Raw genomic sequence first — 19,586 nt, 5'->3', positions numbered from 1 at the left:
CCTGGATCCCAAGGAGAAGAGCTCAGCACCTTCCTCTGCACATGCCATCCTCAGGAGGCTGCAGAGAGCGATGGGATCCCCCCTCAGCCTCCTCCTCTCCACACCAGCCCAGCCCAGAGGCCTCAGCTGCTCCTCACAGCACATCCCTTCAATCCCCTGCTCCCTCTGGACACATCCAAGGGCCTTCACATCCTTCCTAAATGTGGCACCCAGAACTGCACACAGCACTGAAGGAAATACCACACCAGTGCTGCACACTGAGGGATGTTTTTAGTTTTCAAATCCTACTTTAATAGTAATTAAGACAGTTTTTTGTAATAACAATATTACAGATATCATAACTGACTTCAATTGATTTTTATTTTTTCTTTAAGCTTCTACTGGAATTCTGGCTTAATTTGGAAGAGATAAATTCTTTCAGGCTAGAGAAAAGATTTGTATTTGCTGTAAAGACCACAGTATCACAGCCCTCAGTCCAAGCCTGGATAAAGTGCTGCTTTATCACTCACCTTCTGCAAATCCCAGCATCTGCCACACTTCCCTGTGCCTCAAGTGCTGCAGGTGCTGCTCAGCACAGCCAGCCTGGAGGCAGCCAGGGCAGCATTTTCAGCTGGATGTGCATGGAATAGAAAGTGGGCACCTACTTATTCTCCCTTACAGCTCATCCACACGAGCTCTTTCTGCAGCTGCCTCCTGCCTGCAGCACAGATCCCAGGAATACTAAAAATGAACTTGCCTACAGGACTCACCTTCCTCCTGGCTCTGCTGTTAATGCCCTCGCCTTGAGCACTCAGGAGGAGCTTTCAGCATCATCTCCTTTATCTAGCAATTATTTCCAGGAGAAATATGCCTGATGAAATTCAGCTCCCCCAAACAGTACAAACCTGACAGCCATGGGGTGTTCTCAGGCTGGCTCTGGTGGGACACAATGCACAGGAAAGGCAGGGGGTGTGTGCTTTCCATCTGCCCCTGCACATCCACAGGGAAGGAGCTGCTGGTGCACCCACACCTAACCCTGATATCTGAGGAAATAAACTACCTCTGGCAGGTAAATATTGACCTCTTTTAGGGACTTTCTGGGCCAAAGTCTGAGCTCTGATCCCACGATGTGATGCTGCTGAGGGATGTGTACACAGGGGCAGCAGGGCTGACACCCTGTCCCCCTCCCCTGGGTGATGCTTTGCCTGCTCACCTGAGCCTTTCAGCTCCAAAGTGTCAGGGAGAACACGTTTTTAGGGTGATCAGACTTTGGGACAGGCTGTCATGGTGGTAGGAGAAGCAGAGCAGGATGATTAAAGTGGTTTTACTAAAAACATGCCAAACGTGTTTGAACCACCAGCAAGCTCGCAGCTCTCATTAGTTTCTTGATTGAGTTTGACCTATTACAGGGACAGCAAGACTGCTCATCATGCTAATGCCAGGGTGTTTACAGCCAGATGGAGTAAGAAGCCTTGGAGAAAGCAGACAGAGCTGGCAAGTGCAGATGCACAGACCAGGGCTGCCTGCACAGGATGAAGGAGAAACCCCTCTGGCCAACACTTGGCAGGGTCCTGTTCCTGCTGGGCCAGGGCTCTTGGGCCAGGAGCCCTTGAAACCTCAGAGCCCATCAAAACAGAGCAGCCAGAGGCTCGCTGTATTTTTTGAACAGAGGTGCCTAAACACTCCACACTTCAACCAAAGCAGCTGCTACTGGACAGCTCCCATCCAGCCAGGTCAGCCTGCTCTCCCTGCAGGAAGAAATTTGCCAGAACAGGCATTATTCAAGAAAATGAAACATTCCAGGTAACTGAGTCACCAGGCTCAGCAGCAAGGAATAGGGGGGTCATTAATCTAAGTATACAGGCCTGTGTGAGGCACAGGCAGGCTGTCAGCAGCTCAGCCCTGACACACAGGCAGGCAATGTGAGCTGCTGCTCTCTGCTGAGCCATCACCTGTCACGGCCACCCCAAACGCTTTGTTCCTGTAATTAGTCTCTTCCTCGGGTTCCATTTCTCTTTTTCCACAGTAATGACTCTCTATTTGTACGTGTCAAAACATTATTTTGCAGTGGCATGGCATATTTAAGCGGTGACACATGCCAAAGCTTGAGGAAAGCTTGTTGTTAATTAGAAACTTAATCAACGAAATGTGTGACCCATTCCAGCTGACAGGTCACAGGGATGATGTCCACTCCTTACTCTGCAGCTCCTGGCACATAAAACACCTCCCCTGGACCCTGGGAGGGCTGGCACCCCTCTGCGTGTCTGAGAGCTGAAGAAGCCCCTCACCCCCATGGGCTGCACCCTGCAGACCCTGCAGGACCTGCCCTGTGCCCTGCAGGACCTCCCCTGTGCCCTGCAGACCCTGCAGGACCTCCCATGTGCCCAGCAGACCCTGCAGACCCTGCAGGACCTGCCCTGTGCCCTGCAGGACCTCCCCTGTGCCCTGCAGACCCTGCAGGACCTGCCCTGTGCCCTGCAGGACCTCCCCTGTGCCCTGCAGACCCTGCAGGACCTGCCCTGTGCCCAGCAGACCCTGCAGACCCTGCAGGACCTCCCCTGTGCCCTGCAGACCCTACAGGACCTCCCCTCTGCCCTGCAGGACCTCCCCTGTGCCCTGCAGACCCTGCAGGACCTGCCCTGTGCCCTGCAGGACCTCCCCTGTGCCCTGCAGACCCTGCAGGACCTGCCCTGTGCCCTGCAGAACCTCCCCTGTGCCCTGCAGACCCTGCAGGACCTGCCCTGTGCCCTGCAGGACCTCCCCTGTGCCCTGCAGACCCTGCAGGACCTGCCCTGTGCCCTGCAGAACCTCCCCTGTGCCCTGCAGACCCTCCCCTCTGCCCAGCAGACCCTGCAGACCCTGCAGACCCTGCAGACCCTGCAGACCCTGCAGACCCTGCAGACCCTCTCCTCTGCCTTGCAGACCCTGCAGATCCTGCAGGACCTCCCCTGTGCCCAGCAGACCCTGCAGGACCTCCCCTCTGCCCAGCACAGGGGCCAGCAGGGAGCTCACACCTGGGCACTGAGGTCAGGTACGTCAAGACTCTGGCCACGTTCTCCTCGGGCACCTCGTTGAAGCGAGCGTTGTCGGGGAGGGTGATGATCCAAGCCTTGTCCTTCCCTCTTCCACCTGCAGAAAAGACAAGGATGCTCCCCTGGGCACGCTGCTGAGGAGGGCACAGCAGCAGAGCCCAGCAGCAGAGCCCAGGGCACAGCAGCAGAGCCCAGGGCACAGCAGCAGAGCCCAGCAGCAGAGCTCAGGGCACAGCAGCAGAGCCCAGGGCACAGCAGCAGAGCCCAGGGCACAGCAGCAGAGCCCAGGGCACAGCAGCAGAGCCCAGGGCACAGCAGCAGAACCAGGGCACAGCAGCAGAGCCCAGGACACAGCAGCAGAGCCCAGCAGCAGAGCTCAGGGCACAGCAGCAGAGCCCAGGGCACAGCAGCAGAGCCCAGCAGCAGAGCCCAGGGCACAGCAGCAGAGCCCAGGGCACAGCAGCAGAGCTCAGGGCACAGCAGCAGAGCCCAGGACACAGCAGCAGAACCCAGGGCACAGCAGCAGAGCCCAGGCACAGCAGCAGAACCCAGGGCCAGCAGCAGAGCCCAGGGCACAGCAGCAGAGCCCAGCAGCAGAGCTCAGGGCACAGCAGCAGAGCCCAGGGCACAGCAGCAGAGCCCAGGGCACAGCAGCAGAGCCCAGGGCACAGCAGCAGAGCCCAGCAGCAGAGCCCAGGGCCAGCAGCAGAGCCCAGGGCACAGCAGCAGAGCCCAGGGCACAGCAGCAGAGCCCAGGGCACAGCAGCAGAGCCCAGGGCACAGCAGCAGAGCCCAGGCACAGCAGCAGAGCCCAGGGCACAGCAGCAGAGCCCAGGCACAGCAGCAGAGCCCAGGGCACAGCAGCAGAACCAGGGCACAGCAGCAGAGCCCAGGGCACAGCAGCAGAGCCCAGGGCACAGCAGCAGAGCCCAGGGCACAGCAGCAGAGCCCAGGCACAGCAGCAGAGCCCAGGGCACAGCAGCAGAACCAGGGCACAGCAGCAGAGCCCAGGGCACAGCAGCAGAGCCCAGGGCACAGCAGCAGAGCCCAGGGCACAGCAGCAGAGCCCAGGGCACAGCAGCAGAGCCAGGGCACAGCAGCAGAGCCCAGCAGCAGAGCCCTGGGCACAGCAGCAGAACCAGGGCACAGCAGCAGAACCAGGGCACAGCAGCAGAGCCCAGGGCACAGCAGCAGAGCACAGGGCACAGCAGCAGAGCCCAGGGCACAGCAGCAGAGCCCAGCAGCAGAGCCCAGGGCACAGCAGCAGAGCCCAGGGCACAGCAGCAGAGCCCAGGGCACAGCAGCAGAGCCCAGGGCCAGCAGCAGAGCCCAGCAGCAGAGCCCAGGGCCAGCAGCAGAGCCCAGCAGCAGAGCCCAGCAGCAGAGCCCAGCAGCAGAGCCCAGGGCACAGCAGCAGAGCCCAGGCACAGCAGCAGAGCCCAGGGCACAGCAGCAGAGCCCAGCAGCAGAGCCCAGGCACAGCAGCAGAGCCCAGGGCACAGCAGCAGGGCACAGCAGCAGAACCAGGGCACAGCAGCAGAGCCCAGGGCACAGCAGCAGAGCCCAGGGCACAGCAGCAGAGCCCAGGACACAGCAGCAGAGCCCAGGGCACAGCAGCAGAGCCCAGGCACAGCAGCAGAGCCCAGCAGCAGAGCCCAGGCACAGCAGCAGAGCCCAGGGCACAGCAGCAGGGCACAGCAGCAGAACCAGGGCACAGCAGCAGAGCCCAGGGCACAGCAGCAGAGCCCAGGGCACAGCAGCAGAGCCCAGGACACAGCAGCAGAGCCCAGCAGCAGAGCCCAGGGCACAGCAGCAGAACCAGGGCACAGCAGCAGGGCACAGCAGCAGAACCAGGGCACAGCAGCAGAGCCCAGGACACAGCAGCAGAGCCCAACAGCAGAGCCCAGGGCACAGCAGCAGAGCCCAGGACACAGCAGCAGAGCCCAGGCACAGCCAGCTCACAGCAAGAACAGGAACAGGGGCTCCTCACATCACCACAACAGCAAAACCGAACCGAGGCTGCCCCAGAGTCCAAGCACAACACACAAGTGCCAGAAACAAATGCAGGTATTTCCTTCATTTACTGGGTGTCCTTTACACAGGACAGCAAAAGAAATCAGAAGAGAAAGGGCAAATAATCACACTGGGCTGGAAGCTACAGAAACACCTTGCACAGTAAAGCACCTGTGAATGCACTGAGTGCTGGGGGTGAGAACATTGTACAGTGTGGCACGAGACAGAAACCCAATCTGCTCTCTCAAACTGCCTCCATCTTTTATTAACAACATTTCTAGAGGCACTGGACACCACCTGATGGGCAATAGCCCGTGGGGAGTATCACTCTGACAAACAGCAAAGTTTGTCTGGAGTATTTCATTACCACAGGGAGAGGGACAGACCCTGAGGATGTTCTCGTACTCACCAGACAGAAAAGCAAACTCTTTCATCAGATCATCACTGATGTCCTTTGCACAGATGGGAATTGCAGTTTCTGGAGAAAGGCAAAAGCAGCAATCAAAATAAAGTATAAAGGCAAAGCAAACACATTTATCAATGTGTTAATCCACAGGTGGGGCTTGAACCAAGTGCAGCTTCCCTAAACAACATGAAATTATGTAATAAAGGATATATGGGTCTCAGGGATGTTAATGCTAATGATTCTAATGACTCTAACAGGGTGAAAGCCACAAGTCAGCAACAAATGTATTCCACTCAATGTACCAAGGGAGCACTGGCCCTCAGCTTGAGTGCCCTCCCCTCCATGGGCCATATCCAATGTAAATTTTTATATTTTGGAGTTGGTAATTCTACTGCTTGTTTTACAAAGTCTCCCAGTGCTTCCCAGCCTTGGCAGCACAATGGGCTGAGGTTTCTGCTGGGAGCTGCAGCGTCCAAGGCTGCTGCACTGGGAACAAGGCTGGGCTTTCAGACTGTTACAGTCTTTAATTTTGAACAAATAAGCTTCTGAAATCGTGTTTTCACCTGGCATGGGGCCACAGACATTGGAGAGGCTGCTGTTCTTATGTTCAGTTATTAGATTTCTTCCTAATTAAATAATGGGAGAGGCTGTTTCAATACCATATTTAGCACCACCATCATTTCAGTGGCAATGAAGCGCATCAGAACAACACACACAACTTCACCTTTCCCCAGGAGAAGGAAACAAAGACCAGACTGACTAAACACAAGAGGAGCTTAAAGCTGATAGACATTTTTCTGGATTATCTATAAATGGAATGACAGCTAAAAATTAAACATCCTTGTTCCTGCAAATAAATGTTTTGAAGCACATGTATACAGATTAAAGCCCTTGGGCTTTCTGGTAATCAAATTTTAAACACTGATTATCTCACAGAGTTGGTCCTAGGGAATAATCTCCTGGCTGTTTTAAATCAGACAGGCTGCATACTTCAGCACACTCCAGCATAATCAATATTTATTCTATTTCCCTTTTTTCTGGTCACTTCCACTTTATCCAAAGGTTTTTCAGGCCTGTCCTGGCTGCAGGGTGCTGCAGCACAGCAGCCCAGATGTGGGGGCACACTGCCTCCCCCAGCCCCAGCAGCCAGGGCTGCTCTCTGCCCTTCCCTGCACACACTGCTGCATTTCCCTCTCGGAGATAAAAATGGGATTTTTGTTTGTTGATGATCGAGCCTCAGTCCCGTTTATCTACGGAAACATTCTTGATTTTAACAGGCCCTAGAATTGGTCTTGGTGAGGAAGAAGTTTGTGTTGCAAGGATATTTCAAATATTTGCCTCTCATTCAGCTCCTTCACCCAACTTGAGGACAAGCAGCAGCAAAAGATTTCTTCTCTACTTGTTGATTTTTTTTTACCAGGTCAACGGATAAAACTGACATTTAACAACGTAACGAGCTCCAACACATGAACTAGATGATATCAAACGTGTGCCATCGAAAATGCGAGACAAAGCCCAAGCTGTGCCCAGGTATCTGTGACAAAGTGTGGGGATCTGTGTGCCCAGGAGGGTGAAGGCTCAGAGCCCACCCTGCCCAGCCCTGGCGCTCCCCAAAACGCAGCAGCAGCCAAGGCAGGCACGGTCCCAGCTCGTGCTGTGTCCCCTGAGACTCCAGTGCTCAACAGCAACGGCAAACCCAGCTCCAGGCTGACAGAAAATGAGGTTTTTGTTTGGGTTCTGCACTGGTAGGAGAGGGATGTGCCAGTTCATTGAGGCTGATCAGGAAATGGGCTGAGAAAGGAGCTTAACCCTTCCATGCTGAAGGAAAATCACCTCATTTAAAAGTTTCATGTGATGTTTTCTCACTGAGAACCACCTAACCAGGGAGGAAAGGGGGAGTTTGCACCCATCCTCTGGGGAGCAGGATAATCCAGCAGTGACAGAGGAGCAGGATCTGCCCTTTGGCAAGGTCAGGGCACAATTACAGCGTGGTTGTGGTGTGCTCAGAGCTGCTCTGGGCCAGCTCACCCCAGCACCCCCCCTGTGCTGGCCTCTGAACTCACCCTGGCACCCACCCTGTGCTGGCCTCTGAAGTCACCCTCCTGGGCAAATGTTAGGGAAAATCAAGGGCTGGCACCAAATCCACGGGTGTGTTGCTGTGCCTGAGGCACATCAGCTGGATGCTGCAATAAATCCTCAACAGAAGCATGACCTTTGTCCTCAAACATTAATCTCTGCAGAAAGAGCAGTGAAAGGCACCAAAGACATCTCAAACAAGGCTTCAGCTGATGCTCTGCAGCAAACTGGGGTTTTTTGTTTAAAGGACACTCTTGGGACAGTACAGAAGAGACCCCAGGGTGCTGGCCATGACCAGCACAGCCAGCCTGCATCGCTCCTGGCACAGGGGACAGCAAATCAAGGTTCCAGTAAAGTCCACTCCTTTCTTTCAAAGCCAAGAAGATGCTTGGTGATCATCACCTGTAACAAAACCCAGCCTGAACTCCCCATGCTGCAGCATCTCAGGGCACTTTACAAACTGCTGTCCCCACACAGCTGGCATGACCTCAAGTTTTAGGGTCTTACTAAAAACCAGCAGCATCTGGATGGTAAATTGTCACAAGAGTGTAATTTTTATGGATGTTCTAAAATGGGCATTCATGAAATGTTGCTGCAGTTTTACATTCAGAGACTCCTCTGCAGGGGGGAGATTGCTGCCATGATACAGAGTTTTGGAGGCTGCCTGAGGCCAAGAAGGGAAAAGACAAAGGGGGAATTGAGAGCTCCCTACCCCACTGAGGACAGGCAGTGTGGCTCAGCAAGGAGCTCTGCTGAACCTGTCCTGTCCCCATCCCTGGTCTCACAGCCCAGGACATCCCAGGGTCTCTGTCCTGTCCCCATCCCTGGTCTCACAGCCCAGGACATCTCAGGGTCCCTGTCCTGTCCCCATCTCTGGTTTCACAGCCCAGGACACCTCAGGGTCCCTGTCCTGTCCCCATCTCTGGTTTCACAGCCCAGGACATCCCAGGGTCCCTGTCCTGTCCCCATCTCCTGGTCTCACAGCCCAGGACATCCCAGGGTCCCTGCTGAACCTGTCCTGTCCCCATCTCTGGTCTCACAGCCCAGGACACCTCAGGGTCCCTGCTGAACCTGTCCTGTCCCCATCTCTGGTCTCACAGCCCAGGACACCTCAGGGTCTCTGTCCTGTCCCCATCTCCTGGTCTCACAGCCCAGGACACCTCAGGGTCTCTGTCCTGTCCCCATCTCTGGTCTCACAGCCCAGGACATCTCAGGGTCTCTGTCCTGTCCCCATCTCTGGTTTCACAGCCCAGGACACCTCAGGGTCCCTGCAGAGGGATGAACTGGAGAGCACTGCCCAGACGAGGCTGAGAACGATGCTCACTGTCAGAGATCTCCCCTTTGCAGGAGATCCAGGCACCCAGGGACTTCCCTGCCTGGTGGGGGTCTGCAGTGACACCCAGGGAGGGGACAGCTCCTGGCCCAGTCCAAATCCCTCTCGTGACACTCAGTTAAACTCTGAAGTGCTTTGCTGTTAGCAACTCTTGTTTTCCTTCCTTTCCCAAACTTCACAGGCCCGCAGCACGAGCAGGCAGCAGCTGTGTAACACATCTGCCAAGCTCTCCACACTGACCAAACACTGTCTGCTGCTATGGAACCCACTTGGAGACAGCTCTGTGAATGAAGAATAGCAGCTTCTCCTGTGGGGGCTGCTGCTGTAGTCTAGGAAACAAAACTGAAGTAAATCAAATGAAAAGTGTAAAGGATCACACTGAGCTTTGTCTCCATGATCTGCCTCTTCTCAGCTGCCTGTTCCTCTGGGCACCCAGCAAAGCAGCATTCATTTGGTACTGAGGGAAATCCAAATCAGCACGTTTGTAACCTCTTTCCATGTCTCCTGGTGGCTTCCTGGGCTAGCTGGGGCAGCCAGCCAGCGCCTGCCTTGGGCTGTGCCACCACAGGAAGGCTCTCCTGCCCCAGAAAGTCCCCAGACACAGCCTTAACTCAGCCCTAGACACACCAGCAGGGTTTGCAGGAAGCTCTGGGGACCTTCAATGAGCTGGGCTTCTCCAGCTACCACAGGCACAGGGGGCAGTGTCAGTGCAAGCCTCCCCAGACAGCCCACAGAGCACACACACACTGGGTGTGCAAGGGTTAAGTCATTCCCATCTTTGCTTTGTGCAGGAATGGGAACTGAACTCCCTTGGAGCAGAGCACCCCAACCATGAACCCAGCACGGTGGGGACAGTGGCCTGCCCAGCTTCTCCTGCTGAAGCTGCTCCACACTCCAAACTGGACATTCCTTGGGGCAAAGAACAGAAATGCAGCCCTGGGTCTGAGGAAAAGCCCTGCAGCAGCTGCAGTCCATCCCCAGCCCTGCCTGCACTGCCATACCCCCTCCACACACCCCAAAGGGTGACCCTGCAGCCCAGCACTCCCTCCCCACACACCACGGCCACAAAGGACAGAGGGATTCAACAGGGGAGAAAAAAATCTGCTTTACACTGTCTGCAAAGTGCCCTGCTGTGAACAGCACACCCAGCATGGACACAGAGCTGTGCCACAGAGCTGTGCACACAGAGCTGTGCACACAGAGCTGTTCCAGGTGCCAGGTGCCTGTTGCTGGCTGCAGAGAGCAGGGCAGGAGGATGGAGGCCATGGGGGAGCACACCCAGCATGGACACAGAGCTGTGCCAGGTGCCAGGTGCCTGTTGCTGGCTGCAGAGAGCAGGACAGGAGGATGGAGGCCATGGGGGAGCACACCCAGCATGGACACAGAGCTGTGCCAGGTGCCTGTTGCTGGCTGCAGAGAGCAGGACAGGAGGATGGAGGCTCTGGGGGAGCACACCCAGCATGGACACAGAGCTGTGCCAGGTGCCAGGTGCCTGTTGCTGGCTGCAGAGAGCAGGACAGGAGGATGGAGGCCATGGGGGAGCACACCCAGCATGGACACAGAGCTGTGCACACAGAGCTGTGCACACAGAGCTGTGCACACAGAGCTGTTCCAGGTGCCAGGTGCCTGTTGCTGGCTGCAGAGAGCAGGGCAGGAGGATGGAGGCCATGGGGGAGCACACCCAGCATGGACACAGAGCTGTGCCAGGTGCCAGGTGCCTGTTGCTGGCTGCAGAGAGCAGGACAGGAGGATGGAGGCCATGGGGGAGCACACCCAGCATGGACACAGAGCTGTGCACACAGAGCTGTTCCAGGTGCCTGTTGCTGGCTGCAGAGAGCAGGACAGGAGGATGGAGGCCATGGGGGAGCACACCCAGCATGCACACAGAGCTGTGCACACAGAGCTGTTCCAGGTGCCTGTTGCTGGCTGCAGAGAGCAGGACAGGAGGATGGAGGCCATGGGGACCTGCCCCAGCTGCTGCTTCCCCAGCTGCCTGCACCTGCAGCAGGATCCTGGTTCCACGTGAGCAGAGGCACCTGCTGTGTGTGTCCTGCCCAGAACAGGACACGCTGCTGGCCACAGGCAGGGCAGATGTTTGCACAGCATTTGTGGGATCCAGGAGGGGCTGGGCAGGCGGCACGAGGCTGATGGAGACACCCGTGGCACTGCAGAACGTGTGGCACACAGCAGCACCCTGTGCTCCTCAACAAGGCGGCTCTGTCCACCCAAAGGTGACCTGCAGGAGCTGCTCTGAGCAGGGAACAGCCAGCCAAGGTCCCGAGGCTGCTTCTGGATGTGAGAGGGAACTCTGGCAGCCAAGAGCAAATCGTGTCTCCTGTGGCTTCAGGTCCTGATCTGGAGCAGAACAGGCAGCAGTGCCAGTGGGATTTGGAGGCAGCAGAGGGCCATGGGCACGTTTGAAGAGCAGGTCTGAAGAGCAGGGAAGCTCTGCAGCCCCAGGCTGATGCAGGTGTCCGTGTGTGCAGGCTGGGTGAGAGCTGGCACCCAAGGGCAGCAGGGTAAACCAGGGGGTTCCTGGTAATCCCAGGTGCTGCAGCCATTCCCCAGCCAAGTGAGTGACACAAAAGACACATTAAAATAAAAAAGTGAAAAGCTTCAAAACCTGGGACTGCTGCAGGTCCCTTTGTCCCCCAGGCACAGCTCACAGCTCTCTGTGGCCAGGGGCTCAGGGGAGCACCCCCAGCCCTGGCTCAGCCTGCAGGCACCTGCAGCCTGTCCACAGCCAGGTCTTCATCTCGAGGCCGAGGGCAGGTTTAGAAATGCCTGTTTTCCTGGAAGATATGATGTGTTGATCCTGAGGAAGATGGCCCCTGCATATCTAGCACACGGCATGAAAGTCCCACCAGGGTGAGTCCATCCCTAGGAGTGATGGCTTGGTCACCTCACCAGCTTCAAGGACTCCTTAAATTATCTTTTCTCAGACTGGGGAAGACTTTTAAGGAAAGGCTCACTCTATTTTCAAGCTCTTTCTTTTATTTCTCCCCAGGCAGCTGCTCTGGCACGGCGTAGGAAGCAGCACCAGATGGTTCTCTCTGGTTCTCTCTTCTGACCCAGGGCTGTGCTGCTCCTCTGAGGCCTTCCAGGCTTTCTGTGAGTCAGTGCTCCCTCCAGTGCAGACACACATCCCCATGGCCCAGACCTGCCCAGCTAACACACCACACAGCAAAAAATGGAAAGCTTCTGAAAAACTGGAGTGACCTTTTCCAAAGGCTTAGATACAGACACACTGAGGATAAGAGGAAAAAGAGGGGGAAAAAAAAGGTGCTGTGAAAGGAATAGAAGAGAAGAAACAGGAAATGTTAAGTGGGTGCAATTGAGGTTTGAGGACTGGCATGCAGGCAGTGTGAGTGAGCCATGGAGGGATGAACTCAGGGACAATCCCCAGTGCCAGCAGGAGCTGATCCTGCTCACCAGGGTGGGACCAACACATCCACGGAGCCACCTGGGCCTGGCTGCAGAGCCAAGCTGCAGCCCAGGGCAGGAGCATCCCACTGCCAGGCATCCCTGCAGCTGGAAACAGCGGCTGGGACACAGCAGGAGCAGCCAGGGCACCGCTGAGGCACAGCACAGCCTCACCCCTGCTGACCACTGCTGCCAGCAGCACCAGCTGCAGCCAGATAAAGATCCCACAGCCATGGAAATGCCATCCTTCCTCACCATCCTGGCACCTGGAGCGAGCACGAGGACGTTCAGGGGAGGTTAACAGACCCTGTGTGCTGGAGACCGTGGAGTTTTGGGGCTGGGGGCGGAAATCTCTTCCAATTTATATTTAGCAGCTGAGAAACTGTGGAAGCTTTGCTAAGAAAAGGTGAAGCAAAAGTAAATTAAGCAGCAATGAGGCTTAGCTGTTACCTCCTGTTATGCTGTTTCCATGTCCAATCAGAAAAACTCTATTCTCGTATCACACCAAACCAAGCAAAAATTGGGGAAGATAAAAGCCAGCTCTACCATACATGAATTCACGTCTATTGCAAGAAATGTAATAAAAGATTTTCAACACCCACTCTTTTGGATTCAAGCACAATGTGGGAGTGGAGAAAATCTAGTTTCTTGCATTTCTAACATATAGGAGCTTCAATGTACTTTCAGTTCTCTCCTTTTTCCAGTTTCAGCCACTCTTCCCTTACCAAAGAGAGCAGGACAGCTGTTTGCACATCAGCACTGCGAGCATGAAAAGGCACATTTAGCATCTGCCACTAGCAAACATCTTCCCAGCCCAAACCTTCAGCCCCTAAACCAGAGCCCTTTTAGCACAAAAGACTTCCAAAACCAAATAAAAATATACAGACATCAGTAACTTTCCCATCTTCATTCAGAACCATGCAAACACTGATTTTTCAAAGAGAAATTCCAGCACAGAGTAACTCCTGGGAGATATTTCAGCAGTAAATCCTGGGGCCCCACCACCTGCCTGGGGAGCTTGGAATGAAGTTCTCTGAGGACACTGGAACAATTTCTCTCACAGCTGATACAGCCAAGAAATGAAATTATGCAGCCAGGTTCCTCCAGCAGCATCACCTGGAAACTCAACTGTGAAACAGGGGAAAACAAGCAGAATTTTTCCCAAACTGAAAATGGAAATGCCCGATTCTGGCATTCCTCACTGAGCTAAATGACATTTCCAAAGGCAGCTAAGGGAGTTCCTGCAGCAGGAGCAGGCCTGTGCAATGGGAAATGGGATGGGGAGGACACTGCTGGTGTTTGCTGTCTGTCTCAGCAGCCAGCCCCTGGACACACAGCCCAGAGCAGCAGGATAACTGTGCTGTGTGCTGGCTCCCAGGGAACAGCTCTGTCCCAGGACACCCTGACTCATCTCTGCTCTCAAACCAAGTCCAGCATCGCCTGCGAGGAAAAGGGATTCGGAAAACAAGGCAGCCCCACCCAGTGCTTCCACCAGCACTCCTCACACTGCAGCTCCTCTGCACACCCATCTTCCAGTGCCTGACGTTTCCCTGTGCTGGGGAAGCTGGAAGATGAGCTGGGTGAGGCTGTGGCAGCAGAGCAGGCTGAGGAGGAACCTGCCCTGCGCTCAGCTCCTGTCCCCAGCCACCACTGGTGCAGGATGTGGGGCTCCAGGATGTCCCTGCAAGTCCTACTGCCAAAACCAGCACCAACAAAAGGCTCCCACGGCAGCACAACCACGGGCAATGTCCCAGCTCTAAAACCCCAGTGCACACGGGGGGAGCTCTGTGTCCCCAAGCATCCTCTAGCTCAGTGGCCAGGAGAGAGCTTTGGAAAACTCTTGCTTTCCCTCCCCATGTTTTACACTTCAGTTGTTCCCTCCCACACAGCCCTGCTGTCACTTCACTTTTGTCCTGGTACGTGAGTGATAAGCCATTAAAGTGGTTGTAGAAATGTGATGTAGGGAGAGGAAGCACATCCCACGTACTACTGACTGCTCCAGACTACTACTGCTCTTGGGGCAGCCAGAGGCTCGGGCTGAGGAGAGCACAGAGCTCTTGGAGGCTGCTGTGCTTCTGCCACGCTCTGAGGGAGCCCAAGCCACTCTAGAGAAGAGAATGGCCATAAAAGGCTTGGGATTTTTACAGGCTTTTATCTCAGTCTAAGGCAGATCACCTTCTACTAACAACCAACGAGTTTCCAGTACTGCTACATGTAGGGAAATGGTTAAAACATGGTCCCAGGTCAGGCTGGATGCTCAGAAATCAGCAATAAGGGATAAAACCTTCTGACTTATTTTTAATCTCATGATTTGGAGAACCTTACTCAACTTTGTCTTTTTCTCCATATTTTATTTTAAGAACCTGTGTAGATGCCAAATCATGGGTCCGGATCCTGCAGCTATAACCACACAAGTGTGTCTTTGTGGGGATATTTTGGCTCTGGATGACCATTACACAGAGGTCATCTGCCAAGAGCTGCTTAGGACAGAGGGCTCGTGCTCAGAAGAACCCCACTGCCTGCTTTCACCTGGTTCCCTGCATGGCAAACGTGCACCATCTGTGTCCCCATGGCCGTGTCACCAGCCCCTGCTCCTGCAGCGTGGGTGTTCCATGCTGACAGCAGCACAAGGAGCATTTAATCACATCCATTCCAGCAGCATCCTTTGCTAACTGACCATGACCACCCCTGCCTACATTTATCTCCCCATTTTAGGGTGCAGGGAAACGACCAGGGCCAGGAGGGCAGGACAGCTGAGCAGAGGGGCACGGACACAAGCAGCTCCTGGGGAGCAGCTGACACCTTGGTAGAGTCCTCACCTGTGCCCTACCCCTGACAAATTCCTCCTGCACCCCCAATTGTGCCTTTCAAAGATGTCAAGGAAGCTGGCATCAGACAGGAAGCTTTTTTTGGGTCAGTGTGTCTTTTGTGTGCCTGGCACAGCTCCAAGCACTCTGCCAGCTGCAAACAGATGAGAAGTGATGCCTTTGCCTGCTTCCCACTCCTGAACAGGTGGGCACCCTCTGCTGAGGCTGGGGTCACCCAAGGGCCGCTTCCCTTCCTGCTTTAGGGAAGATTTCACTGCAAAAATACCTGGAACTCCCCACAGGAGAACAGGAAAATAATGAAAACGTGAGGGCTCCACACAGCTTCTGAGCAGATCACTGTCCATCAAAGGAAACATCGCTGAGGCAGCTACGGCCTGAGGTGGGGGATCAGATTGCGTTTGCTTCTCACGTTCAGGCTGTGCAGGCACAGAAGCTCGGCCGCTTCAGTCCGTTCCGGGCACAGCCTGGCGTGCAGAGGTGTTTGAGGACAGACGGACACGGGAGGGATGATGAGATGCACACCTTACACACATCTCCTGCTTCCCTGCTTCCCACCCTGGGCTCGGGCAGTGGCGGCCAGCAGGCCGGGCTTTAGCTTGCCAGGGAGGAGTTCCGCGGCTGTGGCCACGGGAATGCGCGCAGGGGCTCGGGCAGGCCAACAGCAGCGGCTGAACCTCGGAGCCATCCCGGTGACATGCCGGGGACTGCCAGCATCCCGGAGAGCCGGGGCTGTCCCTCGGAGCCATCCCGGTGACATGCCGGGGACTGCCAGCATCCCGGAGAGCCGGGGCTGTCCCTCGGAGCCATGCCGGTGACATGTCGGGGACTGCCAGCATCCCGGAGAGCCGGGGCTGTCCCTCGGAGCCATCCCGGTGACATGTCGGGGACTGCCAGCATCCCGGAGAGCCGGGGCTGTCCCTCGGAGCCATCCCGGTGACATGTCGGGGACTGCCAGCATCCCGGAGAGCCGGGGCTGTCCCTTGCATAAATAACACCGAACAGCAGCTCGAATCCTCGGGCACCCGCGAGAGACGAGCGAGGAGCGAGGAGCGATGAGCGAGGAGCGATTCCCGATGAACCCTTCTGCGGGCAGCGGGACCCGAGCGCACAACGCGCCCGCCGCGCTCCGCACCGGCACCGGCAGCGGCCAGGGATGGTGCGGGGGCTGTGGGCACTGTGGGGACACCTGGGGACACCGGTGGGGACACCTGGGGGTGCAGCTATGGGAGCACCTGTGGGGACACCTGTGTGAGCACCTGTGGGCAGCTGTGGGGACACCTGTGGGCTCACCTGTGGGTACCTGTGAGCACACCTGTGTGAGCACCTGTGGGTACCTGTGGGTGCACCTGTGGGCGCACCTGTGGTAGCACCTATGGGTACCTGTGAGCCCACCTGTGGGTACCTGTGGGCACCCCTGCGGGGCCCCGCGGGGCCGGGAGCGGTGCCGCTGTCCCCGCGGGTGCCCGGGGAAAGGCGCTGTCCCCCCGCCCGGACACGAGCGAGCCCCGCGGGCCCGCGGCCCGCACTCACCGGCGGCGGCCTCCAGCAGCGCGGCGGTGCGGAGCAGGCGGTAGTAGCGCTCCATGTCCCCCGCCGAGGTGCCGCCCGCCGGGGGCCCGGCCGGGACCGGCACCGGCACCGGGACCGGGGCTGGGGCCAGCGCCATGGCCGGGCAGCGCTCCCCGCCCGCAGCGCCCGCTCCGCGCCCCGGGCCCGCCGGGCGGGACCGCCGCTTCTGCCCGCCCCTGGCACCGCCCCGGTACCGCCCTGGTACCGCCCGGCACCGGCAAAGGCACCGCCCCGGTACCGCCCTGGTACCCACCCGGCACCGGCAAAGGCACCGCCCGGGTACCGCCCTGGTACCGCCCGGCACCGGCAAAGGCACCGCCCGGCACCGGCAAAGGCACCGCCCCGGTACCCACCCGGCACCGGCAAAGGCACCGCCCCGGTACCGCCCTGGTACCCACCCGGCACCGGCAAAGGCACCGCCCCGGTACCGGCAAAGGCACCGCCCGGCACAGCCCCGGTACCGCCCGGCACCGGCAAAGGCACCGCCCGGCACAGCCCCGGTACCGCCCCGGCACCGGCAAAGGCACCGGCACCGGCACCAGCACCCCCCGGTACCCACCTGGCACCGCCCCGGCACCGCCCCAGCACCGGCACCGACACCTCCCCGGCACCGCCCCGGTACACACCAGGCACCGGCAAAGGCACCGGCACCACCCCGGTACCCACCCGGTACCGCCCAGCACCAGCACCGGCACCGACACCTCCCCGGCACCGCCCCCGGCCCTGGTTGAAATGATGCCGGCTCGTTCTCAACAGGAGCAGGAGCTGCCCAGGAAGGCAGCATGGAGAAGCAGATGTTCCTGTTTTTCCAAAACAACCTTTCAATTATGCTCTTTACAATAATAGCAGCCTTTTCCCAACACTTCAGCAGTCAGGACTATTAATTAAAGAGCCATGGTAATATAAACCCCAGCATCTTTGGGTAGGCCCTTCTTACACTGATACAGAATTTTCCAAGGAAAACCAACCCATTCAGTCAGTGCTTCTTGTTCCTGACACAGCAGGCTCTCCCTACCAAACAGTTTGGAGAGATGATTTTCTGTCTGGTCATAGAGAACTTCTTGTGTGACAGGGAGAGTTCATGAAAAAATCAGTCTGATAGGCAAGGCTCCAAGTCAAGACACACATTCCTGCTGTGTTCTTATCGCAGGAATGCTGTTTGTCCTAAACTGCCACGGCTCATGGAGAAATGGGACCCATCCAAGTGCCCAAAGTCTCAGTCCTGCTCTCCCACTGTGCAGGGGATGCTCTGCTGTAACTGGGACTGATCCCCACTGAGTGTCACCCACTTCTGACACAGGATTTGGGGAAAATGAAGCTGCCCAGCAGAAGAGGCAGCTGTCACCCCCAAGGTTCTGCAATCAATGCATTTCTTGCTCTCTGAACAGAAGGCAGAGTCATTAGGACAGGGTCTGGATCAGGTCTCTGCAGCCCAGGTGGGCTGGGCCATGGCCCTGGGTGCTGGCAGGAATCCTGCACATCCCAAAGCTGCAGCTCCTGCAGACAGCTCAGCTCACCCGAGGCAGCCCCAGCAGCTCACGGCGTGGAAAAGCTGTGTTCGCTCAGCCTGGAGGGCGATTGCTCACGGCTTCTCCTTGTGGCCGCTAAGATTCGTGGTTTGGAACCCTGGCTTTGGGACAGCTCACCAGGAATGCCCAGCAATCCCAGCAAGGCATTCTGCAGCACCCAGCTTCCCACATTTCCCACTGCCAGGAGCTCCTTGGCACATCCAGCCCCTCCAGAGCTGAGCATCACTCTCTGCCTGCCCAGGAGATGATAAACTGAGAGAGCAGCAGCAAGGAGACAGATGAAGAAGGAAACACTGACAGACAGAACCAAGGCTGTTTCTTTTTCAGGGATTTCTGTCCAGGCCCTTTCTGTCTGAGGGTGGTGAGTGCAAATTTGTGTGTAAAGGACAAAAGCCCTTCAAAGCTGTGGGAAATCTTGAGAGCACCTGCAGCACCTGTTTGCAGAGAATTATTTCATGTGGGTGCAATGCCTCATCCTTAAATCTAATCTTAGGGAGAAGGTGTAGGAAGAATTCCAATTAATTTCATTAATTCCAGATCAGAGGCTGAAAAAACCCACTCAAGCAAAATTCAAAATCTCTTGAATTTGAAAAAAAACTGAACTTTTTTTGTCCCTTCCCCAGATTAAGGCTAGAAGGTTGGGTTGAGACTAGAGCCATTATTTGGCTTTGAGAAATCACTCTTCAAAAATACCTGTTCAGTCAAGTACTGAGAACTGGAAAAGCAGAGCTGGCTAAACACAGGTTAGAGTCAAAGTGATGTCCAAGGGAATTGCTCAGCTCTGGAGTAAGCACAGAACAGCAAACCACTCGTGCAGGGAGTCATTAACCTGGGGCTGGCTGCCATGAACAGGGATTTCAGGAGGGTTTCTCGTGCAGACAGCATCATCACCCTCGTTCCAGGGGTACTGCCCAGCACGGGCCTGGCAGAGCACACCCTCCACAGAAACCCTGGCCCCGCTGGAGCCAGCCACAGCTGCACAGGTTTAATCAGGAGGAGGAGTTTGTGTCTCCTGCTTGAATGTGGAGAGGAAAAAAAGGGCTCTGTTCTCCCCTTGTCAGTCAGAGCTGCCCGATTCGTTGTTACAGCTCCTGGTTTTGGAAAGGAACACTCGCAGGTGCACACACAAACCCTTTGTGCAGGTCACTGGGTATTTTCCAGCTCAGCAGGTTATCCCCAGACGTCAGAAGGTTTCAGCAGCAAAGGCCAATCCCGGCAGTGAGGAGCTGTGGATGCATGTCCTGCAACAGCTGCAGGGGACAGCGAGGGACAGGCACACCGTGACCCCTCCACGTGCCAAGAGCCCTCACACGCCAGCAGCCTGACCTTAAAAAATTGCTGTCCTCGTTGAAAATCACCTTCCATGACTTTGCTTCTCCTTTCTAACAAGAAGGGCGA

General features: G+C 56.3%; 2 protein-coding genes across 9 annotated transcripts in view; one reads left to right on the top strand and one right to left on the bottom strand.

Moving 5' to 3' along the window:
* The window catches only part of MCF2 (MCF.2 cell line derived transforming sequence), a 63,155-nt gene extending 46,383 nt beyond the window's left edge, over positions 1 to 16,772 (bottom strand). For 2 of the 8 annotated variants that reach the window (XR_009278533.1, XM_058847796.1), the window contains exons 1-3: positions 16,621 to 16,759; positions 5,434 to 5,502; positions 2,994 to 3,108 (exon numbers count right to left, since the gene is read on the bottom strand). Coding sequence is in view for 7 of the 8 variants with exons in the window: in XM_058847796.1 (XP_058703779.1) it covers positions 2,994 to 3,108; positions 5,434 to 5,502; positions 16,621 to 16,756 (320 nt within the window). In the remaining variant the exon portion in view is untranslated. Of the gene's footprint in view, positions 1 to 2,993; positions 3,109 to 5,433; positions 5,503 to 16,620 lie in introns of all 8 variants that reach the window. The other 6 variants (XM_058847797.1, XM_058847798.1, XM_058847800.1 and 3 more) reach the window with 4 other exon arrangements.
* Positions 16,755 to 17,390, top strand: LOC131583418 (basic proline-rich protein-like). Its single transcript, XM_058847460.1, has one exon. It carries the CDS (start codon positions 16,755 to 16,757, stop codon positions 17,388 to 17,390), a length of 636 nt encoding a protein of 211 aa, XP_058703443.1.
* The last annotated feature ends 2,196 nt before the right edge of the window (positions 17,391 to 19,586 follow it).

This window comes from Poecile atricapillus, chromosome 12 (genome assembly GCF_030490865.1).
Source record: "Poecile atricapillus isolate bPoeAtr1 chromosome 12, bPoeAtr1.hap1, whole genome shotgun sequence".
NCBI classification, from domain to species: domain Eukaryota; kingdom Metazoa; phylum Chordata; class Aves; order Passeriformes; family Paridae; genus Poecile; species Poecile atricapillus.
This window is presented reverse-complemented; position numbering and strand designations above follow the sequence as displayed.

Excerpts from the sequence above, each read along its gene's own strand:
- LOC131583418 (XM_058847460.1), top strand. The coding sequence starts at position 16,755 with ATGGCCGGGCAGCGCTCCCCGCCCGCAGCGCCCGCTCCGCGCCCCGGG.